This window comes from Heptranchias perlo, chromosome 4 (assembly GCF_035084215.1).
Source record: "Heptranchias perlo isolate sHepPer1 chromosome 4, sHepPer1.hap1, whole genome shotgun sequence".
NCBI lineage: Eukaryota > Metazoa > Chordata > Chondrichthyes > Hexanchiformes > Hexanchidae > Heptranchias > Heptranchias perlo.
This window is the reverse complement of record NC_090328.1, coordinates 25,455,190-25,473,158: the sequence shown is the minus strand read 5'-3', so window position 1 is coordinate 25,473,158 and position 17,969 is coordinate 25,455,190. Positions and strand designations below refer to the sequence as shown.

General features: G+C 40.9%; 1 protein-coding gene across 9 annotated transcripts in view; it reads right to left on the bottom strand.

Moving 5' to 3' along the window:
* The window catches only part of LOC137320789 (microtubule-associated serine/threonine-protein kinase 4-like), a 372,901-nt gene that overhangs the window by 199,597 nt on the left and 155,335 nt on the right, over positions 1–17,969 (bottom strand). For all 9 annotated transcript variants that reach the window (XM_067982619.1, XM_067982622.1, XM_067982621.1 and 6 more), the window contains one exon: positions 3,252–3,283. In XM_067982619.1, the coding sequence (XP_067838720.1) occupies positions 3,252–3,283 (32 nt within the window). The remainder of the gene's footprint in view (positions 1–3,251; positions 3,284–17,969) is intronic.

The following is a 17,969-nucleotide window of genomic DNA, read 5'->3' as shown; positions in this document are numbered from 1 at the left end:
GTATTAATCAGGAGATAGTCGGGGCATGTAATAAGGGAACAGCCATAATTATGGGGGATTTTAATTATCATATTAACTGGACAAATCAAATTGGGCAGAGCAGCCTTGAGGACGAGTTCATTGAGTGCATCAGGGATGGATTTCTTGAGCAGTATGTAACTGATCCTACAAGGGGGCAGGCAACCTTGGACCTGGTCCTGTGTAATGAGTCAGGATTAATTAATAATGTCCTAGTTAAGGATCCCCTTGGAACGAGCGACCACAACATGGTTGAATTCCATATCCAATTAGAGGGTGAGAAGGTTGATTCTCAAACAAGCGTACTGAGCTTGAATAAAGGAGACTATGATGGTATGAGAGCGGAATTGATTAAAGTGGACTGGGAAAATAGATTAAAGGGTAAGACGGTACATGAGCAGTGGTGTTCATTTAGGGAGTTATTTTACAACTTTCAAAATAAATATATTCCACTGAGGAAAAAAGGGTGTAAAAGAAATGACAGCCACCCGTGGCTAAGTAAAGAAATCAAGGATAGTATCCGACTAAAAACAAGGACATATAAGGTAGCCAAACTTAGTGGGAGGATAGATGATTGGGAATTCTTCAAAAGACAGCAAAAAGTAACTAAAGGATTGATTAAGAAAGGGAAGTTAGATTATGAAAAGAAATTAGCAAAAAATATAAAAACAGATAGCAAGAGTTTCTATAGTTATATAAAAAGAAAAAGGGTGGCTAAGGCAAACATAGGTCCCTTAGAGGATGAGACCGGGAAATTAATGGTGGGAAACATGGAGATGGCAAAAATGCTGAACAAATATTTTGTTTCAGTCTTTACAGTAGAGGACACTAAGAATATCCCAACACTGGACAAACAGGGGACTCTCGGGGGGGAGGAGCTAAATACGATTAAAATCACTCAAGAGATGGTACTCAGTAAAATAATGGGACTCAAGGCGGATAAATCCCCTGGACCTGATGGCTTCCATCCTAGGGTCTTGAGGGAAGTGGCAGTAGGGATTGTGGATGCTTTGGTGATAGTTTTCCAAAATTCCCTGGACTCAGGAGAGGTCCCGGCAGATTGGAAAACTGCTAATGTAACACCGTTATTTAAAAAGGGTAGTAGGCAGAAGGCTGGAAATTATAGGCCAGTTAGCTTAACATCTGTGGTGGGTAAAATTTTGGAGTCTATTATTAAGGAGACAGTAACGGAACATTTAGATAAGCATAATTTAATAGGACAAAGTCAGCATGGCTTTATGAAGGGGAAGTCATGTCTGACAAATTTGCTTGAGTTCTTCGAGGATATAACGTATAGGGTGGATAAAGGGGAACCAGTGGACGTAGTGTATTTAGACTTCCAGAAGGCATTCGACAAGGTGCCACATAAAAGATTATTACTTAAGATAAAAAATCACGGGATTGGGGGTAATATTCTGGCATGGGTGGAGGATTGGTTATCAAACAGGAAGCAGAGAGTTGGGATAAATGGTTCATTTTCGGACTGGCAACCAGTAACCAGTGGTGTTCCACAGGGGTCGGTGCTGGGTCCCCAACTCTTTACAATCTATATTAACGATTTGGAGGAGGGGACCGAGTGCAACATATCAAAATTTGCAGATGATACAAAGATGGGAGGGAAAGTAGAGAGTGAGGAGGACATAAAAAACCTGCAAGGGGATATAGACAGGCTGGGTGAGTGGGCGGAGATTTGGCAGATGCAATATAATATTGGAAAATGTGAGGTTATGCACTTTGGCAGGAAAAATCAGAGAGCAAGTTATTTTCTTATTGGCGAGAGACTGGAAAGTACTGCAGTACAAAGGGATCTGGGGGTCCTAGTGCAAGAAAATCAAAAAGTTGGTATGCAGGTGCAGCAGGTGATCAAGAAAGCCAACGGAATGTTGGCTTTTATTGCTAGGGGGATAGAATATAAAAACAAGGAGGTATTGCTGCAGTTATATAAGGTATTGGTGAGACCGCACCTGGAATACTGCATACAGTTTTGGTCTCCATACTTAAGAAAAGACATACTTGCTCTCGAGGCAGTACAAAGAAGGTTCACGCGGTTAATCCCGGGGATGAGGGGGCGGACATATGAGGAGAGGTTGAGTAGATTGGGACTCTACTCATTGGAGTTCAGAAGAATGAGAGGCGATCTTATTGAAACATATAAGATTGTGAGGGGTCTTGATCGGGTGGATGCAGTAAGGATGTTCCCAAAGATGGGTGAAACTAGAACTAGGGGGCATAATCTTAGAATAAGGGGCTGCTCTTTCAAAACTGAGATGAGGAGAAACTTCTTCACTCAGAGGGTGGTAGGTCTGTGGAATTTGCTGCCCCAGGAAGCTGTGGAAGCTACATCATTAGATAAATTTAAAACAGAAATAGACAGTTTCCTAGAAGTAAAGGGAATTAGGGGTTATGGGGAGCGGGCAGGAAATTGGACATGAAGCTGAGTTCGGATCGGTCAATGCCCTGTGGGTGGCGGAGAGGGCCCAGGGGCTATGTGGCCGGGTCCTGCTCCGACTTCTTGTGTTCTTTAGATTTGTGGTTGGGATCAGATCAGCCATGATCTTATTGAATGGCGGAGCAGGCTCGAGGGGCCGATTGGCCTACTCCTGCTCCAATTTCTTATGTTCTTATGTTCTTATGAATACATGGTGAATATATTGAATGTATAAACAGAACACTTCCCAGATACCACCTTAATCTTGCTAATTGGAATGCGAAAGTTGGTTTATTAGCTGTTTTTTTTTAAAACACAGTAATTTGAGGCCCCATAAAGTTACGTAGAAATACATAGATGTTACCACGGAAACAGGCTATTTGGTCCAACCAGTCCATGTTAAATTTCCCCATACTAGAATATGGCTAACACATATTGCTTATTAACACAAAATAGACTATAAATATTTAATTGCAACCAGCAAGCACCAGACCAACTGAACAACAACTACTTCATAAAGCAATTATCTCCTTCTTACAACTGTATAAACAAAATAGATATCAACCATTGAGCCATTCATCAAGTACAGCACATTATTAGGCAGCTGTGCAAGGCAATGATCTCACCACATCAACAAAATAATGGCTTATTTGCATAAAGATGCCACAAAAGGTCAACGCCTGAACTAGATAAAATAAAATACTTCAGAAAACTGCAACCAATGCAGCCAATTAAAAAAAAATTAAAACACCAATCAAGGATATTTCTGGAGCAAAACTGCAAGATATAAATCATCTCTACTTACAGACTTCCTCTACGGGGAAGGCTCAATTCTTTCTGTAAAAGAAAAAAAAAGTGGTATTTAGAGCAACTACAGTGTTATCAACTTAGTTGTTTTTAGCACTGAAGGTCAGTTAGCTTAACTTAATAGCTAGAAACACATTATAAAATTCAGTGTGTATGTCGCATCCTCAAGCAGTGTTTTTACAAGCTGAATATCTGAGTGTGAAGCTTATGCAGTGATGCAAGCAATAATTTACCACACCGTTGCCCTGTTTGAAGGTTTCAAGCATGACCTTCATACCAATTTTTTATGGTAAAATTACTTTGGAGACACAGCTGAAATAGACCATGGCATCTGCAAATGTTAATTTTAACTAGCAGTTTATTTTTAACTTTTCTATATGAGTTGATCTTAAAGTGAAAGTATACTGTCACAGAAAATCCCTCAAAGCAAAGTACTTTCCACCTGTTATCAGTAAACAAAAAAGTTCTCCCAATGCGGTGATGAAGTAACACACCATACAGACAAGGGAAGACCCACATGTGCCCTGTTCCACATTACTCAATCTTAGCTGTAGCGACAGTACGGGGATGCGATTGGTCTTTGTAAGCCCTATTAGACTTTGGGGGGGGGGGGGGGCAGCAACAAGAGGGTAGGAGGAGGAGAAAAATCATCTGAGGGCCTGCTGTCGATTGCCATCCAGTGATTCCAGTTAGAATCTGCACGATGCAGGTTCAACCAGTCAATTGCCCCCCACGATCGGGCAGAAATAGGCAGCAAACTTTGACTGAAGTATCAGATGGCAGTCACCATTCAGGGAGCCACACTCCCAACATGAATTACCTTCTTCACAAAAGCACAAGTAAGGAGAGAAAATTAGAGGGGAAAAATTAGTGGAAAAATCTTCAGTTACACCATGATTTACACACCACCACGTTACAACCCTGCAATACAGACAAGCCAGATATTCCAGGTTGGGTGGGGGGGTGGGAGGGGGGGGGAAATACAGATGAGCCCAGCTAATGCTGGTCATGGTCTCAGTCAGGAAGTACATGCGTATAGCACAGAAAGGCAGATTTTGAGCACTTCAAATCGTGGCCATACGTCAATTTTTCCACAAATAAAGGGAATGCGCACAGTTTGCTGAGGTCATCAGGATCTGCCCTGGGGAAGACAATTCAGATCAACTCAAACTTTGGGTTCAGGCAACTCTAAATTAAAAAGATGGAAGGTGGAAAGAAAATTATGGTCTAAAGGAAAGAACCTCCATTACCCAATTCTTGAAAGCACTTAAAACGCCAATTTCCACAGACCACTGGGGCAATGAACACAAAGATCTGCAGACTCGCTCCAATGTCACAACTGCTATGTCTGTGACAAAGTGACAGCAGCCCTCAACTTTTACAGCTCCACATCCTTCTAGGCTGCCACAGGGCATCTGAGCAACATTAAACAGGAGCTGTCAGGGTGTGCAACGTGCAGCTGATGGAAGCCCGCTATCATAGAGGAGCTGAATTCCTCCACACGGACATTACTCCCAGGCAGCCAAGTCACAGAGCCAGGGACTTCTACAGGATATCTGGATTACCCAGGGTACTGGATGCCACGATGACGCACGCTGAAGGCGCCAAGTGAACGCCACTACGTACGTGAATAGGAAAGTACTTCATCAATGAATGCATCTTTGTTACGCAGCCAGTTGTTATGGTCTGGAATGCACTGCCTGAGAGCAGATTCAATAGTAAATTTCAAAAGGGAATTGGATAAATACTTGAAGGGAAAAAATTTACAGGGCTATGGGGAAAGAGCAGGGAACGGAATTAATTGGATAGCTGTTTCAAAGAGCCAGCACAGGCAAGATGGACCAAATGGCCTCCTCCTGTGCTGTACCTACGATGATACTATGATCTCAATCACTTGGTCCCTCAGTGACCCAATTCTCCCTTAGATTTTTCCATGCTATCTGCCTCCACTACTTCATTGGGCAGTCCATTCAATATGTTCACCACCCTCTGAATAGAGTTTATAAAATCTAAACTGTCTGTGCCCCTTCCCTTTCCAAGCTTAATCTAATGCCCCTGTTTCTAGAGTTTGTGCAAATCTCATACAAACAAGAACAGGAAAAAGACCAGATGGTCCATTGAGCCTATCCCACGGTGTAACCTCTGCACAAGAACACCCCCAACCCCCACGCAACTAAACAATCTCCTGCGACAGGCAAAATAAAGATTTAAAAACCATAGGCCAATTTAGAAGAAACTCTGGGAAATTCCTCCCCAACCTCCAAAGGCAATCAAGTAAGTTCCAGGAGCTGGTGACTGGGTGACCCAACCCCCAACGATCCACCTACCTTCTATATATACTTGGTTTATTGCTCTCAGGAACTTGTCCAGCTCCCTTTTGAATGCAGTGTCAAACATACCAGGATTCAATTTACCTATTCCCTCAAGAATCTTGAATATCATCTCCCTGAACCTTCCTCCAAGAAAACAATCCCAGGCTCTTCAACCTCTCCACGTAGCTCAAGTGCCTCATGTTAGGCATTAGTCTGATTGCCCTTTTCTGTACTACCTCTAGTACTTGGATATCCTTGCTGTACTATGGTAACCAGAATTATATGTAGTACTCCAAGCGCGGCCATACCAGTGCCTTGTAAAGATTCATATTACCTTTGAGAATTTGTGCTTCCACACATTAAATGCCAATTGTCACTCATCACCTCACCTTCCCAACCTATTGTTTGTACACTGCCCCCTCTGAATATGGTGCCATCTGCAAATTTAAGTCAGCTTTCTTTCTGTCCCTAGCTACAAATCATCTATATAATCTAAACAGCAATGGTCCTGGCACTGACCTTTTCTGCATCCCACCAGTGACTTCAGTGCCTTACCAACATAATTTCATTCACAATTTCCCTTTGCTTCCTCTACTTTAGCCAATTTTCCATTCACCTCATAAGCTTATCTCCTATCCTATGCCTTCCTACCTTGTGCTTACTTGTTTGTGTGGCACGAAGCTTGCCGAAATCTAAATAATCACATGCACAGAATTTGTACGATCAAAAGGTCTGTCATTTCCTTAAAGAACTCAAATCCACGCTGATTCTCTCCTGCCGTACAGTACCTATCCAGGTGTTTCATTTTCCAATCTTTCAAGATTCCTTCTAATACTTTACCTACAACAGATTTTGGATCATTGGCCTGTAGTTTCCTGGGTTTGCTCTATGCCCTCTTTTATCCATTGGTGTTATACTAGTTACTCCCCAATCTATGAGCACTACTCCCATTTCTAATGATACCCTAAACATAGTGGCAAGGATGTGATCGATTTTGCTTCTTCAATTACCCTTGTATGAAGTGCATTTGGGCATGGTTCCTATCTTCCTTTAACTTATCAGCCTTATCTGAACCTCTTATTTCTTTAAGTGCTTCCTCTTGTTCTTCCACCCTCCTCCCAGGTTGGAGAGACTGCTCATGGTCTCCCCTGGGCAACGCAGAAGAAATATTCATTTATTATATTTACTATTCTTTGATCGCTTTGATCTCCCTCCACCGCCCCCCCTTCTCAACATGCTTTTCCCCTTTGACGGTGCTAACAGCCATTGTCTTTGGTCCCCGCTGCAAACTCCATTCCTTGCCACCAACTCCATCCCACTCCCTAGCCACTGTCTGAGGCTGAACCAGACCATTCACAACCTTGGCATTCTATTTGACCCCAAGATGAGCTTCCGACCACATGTCCACTCCATCACCAAGACCGTCTACTTCCACCTCCTTAACATCACCCGTCTCCACCCCGCCTCAGCTCATCTGTTGCTGAAACCCTCATCCATGCCTTTGTTACCTCCAGGCTGGATGATTCCAATGGTCTCCTGGCTGGCCTCTCATCTTCCACCCTCCATAAATTTGAGCTCATCCAAACTCTGCTGCCCATATCCTAACTCGCACCAAATCCCATTCACGCATCGCGCATGTGCTACATTGGCGCACAGTCCAGGAACGCCTCGATTTTAAGATTCTCATCCTTGTTTACAAATCCCTCCATGGCCTCGCCCCTCCTTACCTCCATAACCTCCTCCAGCCTTACAGCCCTCTGAGATCTCTGCACTCCTCCAATTCTTGCCTCTTGCACATCCCCAATTTTAATCGCTCCACCATTGGCGGCCGTGCCTTCAGCTGCCTAGGCCCTAAGTTCTGGAATTCCCTCCCTAAACCTCTCCGCCTCTCTACCTCTCTCTCCTCCTTTAAGACGCTCCTTAAAACCTTCCTCTTTGACCAAGCTTTTGGTCACTTGTCCTAATATCTCCTTATTTGGCTTGGTGTGAAATTTTGTTTGATAATCACTCCTGTGAAGCGCCCTGGGGCGTTTTACTGCGTTAAAGGCACTATGTAAATGCAAATTGTTGACGTTATCCAGTCCAGTTTCCATGGCTCACTCTCAGATATTTGCGTTCTTTGTTTAATAGGCCGTGATCATACCATATATTATAATCTGTATGTATTCAAAGCCACAAATATATAGCCGGTTAACAACAGAAGAATTAATTCCTGTTACATCTGATCCAGTAGATCAGTAATGCTTTCAAACAGTCACTAACTTTACATAGTAGTACAGCACACACTAGTGGCTGTAGTGAAGCACTTGTTTTTTTCAGCTATTTTGATTGAAATTGTCAATTGTTATCGGAAATGGTTTAATTTTTCAGATCAGATACTCTAGCAAAAGAAAAAAGGAGCATCCCAGTCTCGATCTTGAGGAGTCTCAATGATCCTGATTAGTTGCAGTATGTTTTAATATTTGCAATTCCTACAATTAAAGTGGAGGTGCCGGTGATGGACTGGGGTTGACAATTGTAAACAATTTTACAACACCAAGTTATAGTCCAACAATTTTATTTTTAATCCCACAAGCTTTCGGGGGCTTTCCCCTTCCTCAGGCGGTGTGGAAACCACCTGAGGAAGGGGAAAGCCCCCGAAAGCTTGTGGGATTAAAAATAAAATTGTTGGACTATAACTTGGTGTTGTAAAATTGTTTACAATCTACAATTAAAGTAAGAGACAAGCTATACTTTTGATTTTCAACTAGTAACAATATTAAGGAGTCTACAAAGTTCTCCCTAGGTTTTGATTACCTGTATCCTTGTAAAATATTACTTTTTAAATTGTACATATGCTGCCATTTTCATATTATAAAGCTGTTTTAGGTGTGCATCAATGCAAAAGTGATAGTATAACTTAGAGGTTAGGTCACTGATCTGAATTCCAAGTGCACTACAGCAACAAAAGAAGAATTTTACAGCTTGATCTCTTAGAAATGCCCCACAATACTTCATATAAAACAAATGACTTTTTGAAGTGTAGTCACTGTGACATTGGCAAATGTGGCAGCCATGTTACACACAGCACGATCCCATAAACAGCAAATAAAATGAATGGTCAGTTAATCTATCTTTGGTGGTGGTTATTGAGAGAGAAGTGTTAGCCAGGACAACTGCCTGCTTATCTTTGAGTAGTGCCATGGGGTAGTTAACATCACTGGAATTACAGAAGAGATAGGACCTCGGATTAAAATCTCATCCGAAGTACGACAACTGCAACAATACTGCATTCCCTCAGTATTTCACTCGAAGTATCCGCCCATATTAACTACTCATGGGAATGGGGCTTGAACTAAGAATTGATATATCACCTCTTCTAGATCATTCATACTGCTTGTATTTCACACAATGTGCAGTATAGCTCCAGCCCAGTGCAGAGTAACATTTAGAAAGTACACAGACAGTCCATTGGATAAGCTGGGAATTTTGTACACTTAATTTTCTACATTTAAAAAAAAATGTACTGTGAAAACATGCTTCTGTCCCCTTTGGTACAAGATTTAAAAATAAAACTCCTAGGGAATCATGCTCTGTGCAATGACACAGGCACATATGCACGGAATCCCTTTTTCTAAACTCAGTGTGAGGCGCAGCCAGCGGTATGACTTGGTTCCGATTACTGAGTATTACTGATTACTTGCTTTCAAAAGGGAACTGGATAAGTACTTGAAAGGAAAAAATTTGCAGGGCTACGGGGATAGGGTGGGGGAGTGGGGCTAGCTGGATTGCTCTTGCATAGAGCCGGCACGAACTCGATGGGCTGAATGGCCTCCCTCCATGCTGTAATCTTTCTATGATTACACTTTACAGATATTGGTCTGTACCTTAGATCATGCTTACAGTTGGTACAACTATTAGTTTTACCCTATCTAAATCAGCTCCTCAAAATACCTACCCAATGATGTGCCAATGCTTTTCAATTGCTTCCCCACAAGTAGAATTGTGAAGAAATTGAAAGGCAGTGGTCCCTCGTCTGATAGCAATTTGAAAGGAGACGATTTCAAAGAATAGAGCACTTTGTTCACATAATGTAATACACACTGATCACAAAATCATGAAGTACAAATTATTTTTCAGCCAACTTGCTGTAAAACTGATAATGCTTTGCTTAAATGTCAATAAACACCAAAGAACAGGGAGATCACTAAGAGTCTGCATCTGTATTGACACCATTGGAAGGGGTCAACCCCATCCACCCAGGCACAAAAAAGATCAAATTAAAATAATACGGCACAAATAATTACACTGATCACATGGTTTAAATGGCTGATTAACTGCTCCAACTTTGCTTTCACAGTTGGATGTCATCTTAACCCCCTCCAATTACTGCCTAATAAGCATCCTAGATCTGTTTTTGAGGATATATAATTATCCTATGAGAGTAGATGCCCCTTTTTTATCCCACTTGATTTTGCTACTTTGCTGGTTCCCATCCTGGGCCACACTGATGTCTCAAAAAATTATCTGAAAGCAGGTACAGTAATGACTCCCCATCTGATTTCCTTCTGCACTAAGAGCGGCATCTAGTTGCCACTGTGGCATTCCAGAGATCAGAAACTTCTGTGTATTTCGAGACCAAAGCTCAGCCATCATTCCCTGTCCATAGAAACCTCCACTGGCTCCCTACCTAGCAACACAATCTAAAATCATCCTCATCTTTAATAAATCTCTCCATCGCCTCACCCCCTTCTACCTCTGCAACCTCCTGTAGTTCTATGTCCAGCCCATGTCCTTCCGAGCTTCTGAATCAGGCCTCCTGTATTTCCCCTCATCTTCATCCATATCAGCCCTACTCTCAAACTCCACCTCTAAAGTCCTCTGCCCTGTTACTTTTCACTCTGCCTTTAAAATCTTCCTCAAACCTATCTTTTCAGCCATTCTTTCAGTCTTCTACTAGTGCTCGCATCCATTTCTCCTCTGTGAAACATCATGGGATGTTTACTTTGTTAAAGATACTAAACAAATGCAAGATCTTGTTGTAACAGTATCCCACCATTCTGTTTAATGCTGCATTACAACCACTTTTATCCCGTGATTAAGACTGTCCCAAACTTACTTAGTATGTTCACATAGTGAGAGCACACAAGAGAGAGAGTTCCATAAGTTGAAAATGGATTCAGACTCAAGTCCCACAAGTGGAACAGCACTGTTGACATACTCAACTCAGTCCTTTCTTCAGTGTTTCATAATCACTTCCATTCATAAAAGAAACACCAGCTGGCAGTACGTAACAAGATTCACTGATGGGGAGACTAAGATTATTGAGAATCAAAAGCAAATTTATGGAACTTATGCTAAGTTAATGGAACAATATAGTGCTATCTTCTAAATTATGAGAGATAGATAGAGATATATGGAGATTATAGAGAGAGATATATGGAGATATAGGGAGATAGAGAAAGATATATGGATAGATATATAGATGGATTTGGATATTTTTTTTTAAAACTACACAAGCAGCACAGTTTTAAAGAATGCTGTTTTCATTTTTTTCTTGCCAACTTTTATACTGAAAAGACAGGGCACCAGAAAGTACTCCAAAAATGCTTTATTGCAGTAGAGGCATGAGGAGGAGAGCTGGAGGCCAATAAAAGTCTTTTTGGCTACAATGATCAGGGTTTCTGCCTCCTGCTGGTGAAACCACCCTGCAGTAAAAACATATTGTTTTATCCAAGCAGCAAAATTGCAAATGTACAGTGCAGTTTTTCAAAGTGGCCCTGCACTATATGAGTTTAAATAATTTGTAAGAGATTTTCAAATATAAGTTAGTAGCAAATTTTTGACCAATACACTGAAACAAACCACCAGTTTTGAACTTTTAGACAAGTTAGCTGCATGATGATGGATCGACTTTAAAATCAAGTTTTAAAAAAATGTATTGTAAACACAAAACCAAAAGCAAATCCTTTAAACATATGATGGTAGTAGCTTTTGAAAAGTTTAGGTCCTTGCTTCTGCAAAAGATAATTCAGAATATTAATCCTGTTGTAAAAGATTTCATATCAACAGTGTTCAGTGCAGAACCGCATCAAAGTAATCAATACATGCTATAGTGTAAACAATTTTACAACACCAAGTTATAGTCCAGCAATTTTATTTCCACATCGTTCACCTGAGGAAGGAGGTAGCCTCCGAAAGCTTGTGAATTTAAAATAAAATTGCTGGACTATAACTTGGTGTTGTAAAATTGTTTACAATTGTCAACCCCAGTCCATCACCGGCATCTCCACATCATGCTATAGTGTAAGCAGCAGTTGAAGTGGCTGATGTGATTATAGGATTGCAACAGTAGGGTGCCTGAAAACTATCTGGACTGGGAATTATCCGGTGCTGGTGGGATTTGTGGAAGGAGGAAGAAAAACAGCATGTATGAGTGTGATGGATACTCACAAGAATACAAACGGCACTGACACAAAATAAAGTGAGAAAGAGAAATGGTTGATTTTAGCTCCAAATTTAATTTGGTTGCTTATGGCAATTTGCAACACCCTTCGCTCAGCAGCTTACACAGTTCAGAAGTACAATATAACAGCTTAGTCGTATTAAAGTATACGCTTGCCAACTCTTGTGATTTGTTCATAAGATTTCAGATTTTAGCCATGGTTTCTGGCGATTTCATTCGCATTTCAGTCCTTGCTCTGAGCACATCAGCTGGTCTTTAAGTTCTGCAACTCACCAAGGCTTCTTCGATAGCACCTCCCAAACCCCGCGACCTCTACTGCCTAGAAGGACAAGAGCAGCAGGCACATGGGAACAACACCACCTGCACGTTCTCCTCCAAGTCACACATCATCCCGACTTGCAAATATATCGCCGTTCCTTCCTCGTCGCTGGGTCAAAATCCTGGAACTCCCTTCCTAACAGCACTGTGGGAGAACCTTCACCACACGGACTGCAGCAGTTCAAGAAGGCGACTCACCACCACCTTCTCAAGGGCAATAAATGCTGACTTCGCCAGCGACGCCCACATCCCATGAACAAATTTTTAAAAAGTGATGGAGCACGTGGCGTAGCACAAAATATCTTTAGTATCTAATCGAATTTCAGTTTTATATCAATTTATCTAAGTCAATGTTGAATTTGTGTCTTGCTATTCGAAATGATCCCCAGTCCTCCCAGTATTCTCCAGCTGGTGTGTCCAGCTCCAGCCCAATCTAATTCAAAGATGGTGCATAAGATACAGCAAGTGTTTAACTTGCCAATGGACAAATTGTATTAAATCAAAACCAATTAAGATGTCAAATGCTCTAATAAGAGCATATTTAACTTAGTTTATATAGACAGATTTAATACCTTTTCTAATCTTATAAATCTCTCCCCACAACAATAGAATATAGAGTCTTCTTAAGACTGTTTGGGTTTGAAATCAATGTCATATTGAGGAAGGGAAGAGATATGGAGGATGCTTTTAATACAATACAAACTTAGAATAAAAGTATATATTTGTTATTTCATTTGAGAAAGTACATATTTCTCCAAACGTTGCAATCCTTAAGAACACCAGCTTTGATTTACAGAGCTATCCTAAAGAGGTCACTGAGGTTGAGGAGGCATTGAACAGTCTTCTTGTTTCCCTGTAGGAAGGAAATATAACAGACTTTCTACCTCCCATCCAGGGCTGTTCTGGTGCACCTCCTAACGGCTTGTTGCAAACTGAAATATGCAGGGACTTGGAAGCAAGATACTTCTTGGCCCAAGTAGTTGTATGATAGGAACCTCCAAAATAATCTTAAAACATTTATAAATTTGCACATGCTCTACAGTCATCATCTTCTCTTCTTGCTAGAAAGCTCCCCTTTTCGTCTCTTTTTTTTGCCTCACTGGCTGAACATTCAGTATTATTTTGCCAAGCAATAGTAAAATTGATGGGGAAAAATGAACAGTACATTTGAAAAAATAAATGGCTGTAAAATCGTTGACAGAAACAGCTGTCACAATTTAGACTTTTCCCAACTCTCTTAACTGATGTTGACAGCAAAAAAGTAGTTTCCATAAGCAGAACCACATCTCCTATGATAAGAATTACAATCTTATGCATGGTGTGTAAACATGTCTCATGACTAACAACTACCTTTTTTCTACTCTTAAGCACTAGAGAGCCACGAGGATTCCACACCATGTTCTCTCGTCCACTCAAAGAAAGACTGTGCTGTTCAGGCTAAAACTAGCCCAATTTATTTACCAGAATAATTGCACTGAAGCAGAAGAATACAGCAAGGGACCAGCTGTATAAATACTAGAAACAATAAAGATTGAATCAGTTCACAAATGTTTAAGTATCTTCCCCAAAATGTATTTCTCGTACAGTCCAATAATTTGAGACTTTCAGTAGATACCAACGTTTGAGAACTTCCTGATGTGAGGTTGGTGCATGGGTGAGGCAGTATTCTTACCAATTCAAAGACACAAAGGAATTTCTGGTGTAATTGAAATAATTATAGGGAAACAATATCACTGCATTTCCTACACTGCGACAGTGACTACACTTCAAAAAGTACTTCATTGGCTTTAAAGCGCTTTGGGACGCCCTGAGGTCGTGGAAGGCGCTATATAAATGCAAGTTCTCTCTTTCTTTCCTTCACTGAAAATCCAGCTGGGCTAGATAGCCCAAATGTCAATAGCTCCAGACAGCTTTGAATATTGCATGCAGCAGCACCAAGACAAAGGGCCTCAAACAAATATCTGGAGACATTCTTCAATTTACAATATTTTGGCCTATCTTAAGTTCCATACAAAAAAAAAGACATGAATTTTATACTCCGAGGCATTCATCACAATGGCCTTTCATAAGAGACATAGCATGGACCTTGTTACCTCACAATTCTACACTCATGATTTCATTAAAGTCTATTTTTAAATAACTGTCACTTCACTCAACTGATCCAGTATTAATTTTACATACTGCAAAGCTACAAACTCAATGGGATGGTTTTAATTTTTCTTCAAATAGATCATTTGTCCCTTTATGCTTATATATCTTGTCTTTCTTCCCCATTGTAAACACACACAAATACCTGTTCACTAAGTATCTTGAAACTCATTGATCTCCATCATTGATATTTACTGCAGTTTCTGCTTCAGCAGCCAGGAGGGTGATGAGTAGAGAATGACTGGAAAAAATATTAAATATTGGGCAGCAATGATGTTCAAATCCACCTCTTGCACAATTGCATACTGCCACTGTCATTTTTATAAATTACAAGTGATTAGAGAGTGCTTAGGGAGCAGACAATGTAATCTGCTGCATTCTGTTATGCATCACTGATGCGCAATAATATAAATCCTATCTTTTTCTAATGGAAAAGCACTTTCTTCCCCAAATAGAAATATTACAGTATTATAATGATTTGACTGAATGCAATTTGTTTAACACTATACAATGGTACTCTAATTATTTACTTAATTACTAATAAATTCTACCATTAGTCAACAAAATTGTCTAGTTGATTCATTGTTACACCACAGTTTCTTCAAAACATAATCCATAATACCTTTACAACAACTGACATTTGCCACTCACCTAGGGAGAACATCTCAAGACACTTAATGGAGGAGAAAGACACTAAGCTGGACAAGAGAGATGAAGGGAAGGCCAGAAGCATGATTGAAGATATAGGTTTTTATGAGCCTTTTGAAGGAATTAAGAGAAGTGGCAAGGTGGAGTCACTTAAGGTTAGTGCTCCAAACTCAAGGGCATAATGGCCAGATCGGCCGCAATGGCAGAACGGAGGGAGTAGGAAGCAAAGCTAGAGTCAAACAAGCTCAGGACAACGACAGGGTAATGGGTATGTTAAAGACTCTGCACAGGCTGCAGACTTTTGGATCAAGTGAAATTTTGTGGGGGTGGAGGCATTGGAGAAGCCCACATCCCGTGAACGAATAAAAAAAAATGAAAGGTTTCAGCGGCAGGAGAGCTTATTCACAGTGTTTACAAAACTAAATCTGGTCGCCTTGTCCTGGCAGTAAACTCACTGATCGAGATAATCATGGGTCTACAAGTCTGTCAATGGAGCAAGGGAGCTGAATTTAGTGAAAGTCAGCTCACGGACACTGGTTTCTGGAATTCAAAACTAAATTCGCACTAGTAGAACAGTGGGTTTAGAAATTGATTGGATATGAGGTATTAAGGCCAGCTAGATGTCAAACCAGATGGCGAGGTAGCAGACAACTACTCTAGGTTGAGTGAGCAACTGAAAAGGTTGATTAAAGCAGTGCCAGAGGTTCATAGGTGCCAACAAGAACCACAAAGGATGGCTTTGGTGTTGCCAACATTGTGCTGGAGGAAACTGCAACTCATTCAAGCCGTGAGGTGGAGTGATAGATAGAACCATGACAGTTTTGGAGTCAATGGTGGAAGCAGAGAGCTGTTTGCAGATAATATTACTAAGGGGTAGCATGCAAATAATAAAGAGAAAGGATGGAGTTTTAGGGCAGACTACAGGTGACTAGACATGGGAGGAAAACCTGTTCTAGCTGATAAAGTGGCATTGAGAGCTACAAGAATGGAATCAGGACAGCATGATACCATGGAGATGGACCATGGAAAAGAGGCAAAGGAGAAGAATTGAGTGATCGACAATGAGTTACAGTCACAATCATGCAAGATGTCATTGTTGACTGTCACCAGGATGGCTTCAGCAGTATGCATGGCTGGAACATGAACTGGAGGGATTCAAATGGAGAGTGATGTGGAGAGGTGAGCATGGAGCCCACTCTCGACCCCTTACGCTTTTCAACTATTGCCCGATCTCCAAACTATTCTTTCTTGCCAATGTCCTTGAATATGTTTAAAGTTAATTTCCTGAGCTGCTAAAAGTTTAGATTACAAACCTTCTAATATGGATGAAGCAAAAGGCTAGATGCCGACACTTAATTTTTAAAAAAGAGGGGAACCATCAATATCAATTAACGCTCATGTCTGATTCATTCCAGGATTAACTTGTTAAAAACATTTCACCAGAGGGCTCCCATAATCAGGAAGTGCATTATGTGGTGCGTACAGATCTTGAAGGTTTGATCCTTGGTCTGTGCTTACTGAGCTGGTCTCAGGCAGAGCAGCAATGGGGGAACATTACAATTGGCCTTTGAAACTGCAGGCTAGGGAGTAAAAAATAAATCAATCCACTCCTTTACATGTGGAGATGTCAACTGAGGGCAGATCACAAAAGAAAGACTCAGAGTCTTAACATACCTCAACCATCTCAAACCACATCCCCACAATAAATTACTGTGCAGTGTAGGCAAATACATGAGAGGGGCTTGAATCCAAATCTTCTGACTCAGAGGGAAGAGTGCTATAGACTGAGCCAAGTTGACATTCACAGCAGCTGTTGTGTCCCACATGGTCACATAGACCATTTCTAGAAGTAAAGGGAATTAGGGGTTACGGGGAGTGGGCAGGAAATTGGACATGAATTTAGATTTGAGGTTAGGATCAGATCAGCCATGATCTTATTGAATGGCGGAGCAGGATCGAGGGGCCGATTGGCCTACTCCTGCTCCTATTTCTTATGTTCTTATGTTATCAGGACGTCAATCTAGGTTCACACTTGGGGACATACTCAGTTGTTGTGCCTGGGGAACTGCACCTTAGTATAAGTCTCAATTTTAGGAATGGGGGAGCAAGAGGAGAAAATTGGAGCAAAGTTGCTTTCTATTACAAATATGCTACGCTCTTCAGTTGATATCACACACAGGGCTATAGATTGTATTACAAGGACAAGAAAAGGCCACCTCAATTCTATGAATTAAGCATAATGTAAGTTATCATGGATTTCACCCATACATTCAGTCTCTGAAGGAAGTAGCGAAGTATAAGTAAAACCTCAGAAACAACGGACCTTCGAACTTCTCCAATACTCTGAAGGGAATGGAATAATGTCCAGGATATTAATCTAACCTCACAATCTACATATTCGTCAACCCTGACAACTTGTATTTGACAGATTGCATTTCCATAGTTCTAGCAACATTGGAGCCTCATCAATGTAGTGTGTGTGCGCGCACACGCGAGTATGTCTGTGTTCTCTTATCACTCTCCAGATCATCTATGAAGGTGTGGTGCCAAACACTGTATATAAAATTCCAATTATTAACTTACCAATAAAATACACAGAATTAAAATGAACAAAAAGTTAAATACTGCAGATACTGGAATCTGAAACAAAAACAGAAGTGCTGGAAACACTCAACACTCAAATTGTCTTGTCTATTCTCTCTCCAAAAGCTGACTGACCTGCTAAGTGTTTCCCATGTTTGCCACAGAATTATAATACCTTGTCTCAACTTCTAGTTAAATGCCTTTCAGATGCACAAATACTTAATTTGTAGATTGGCACCAATTCACTTTCATACCAATAGTG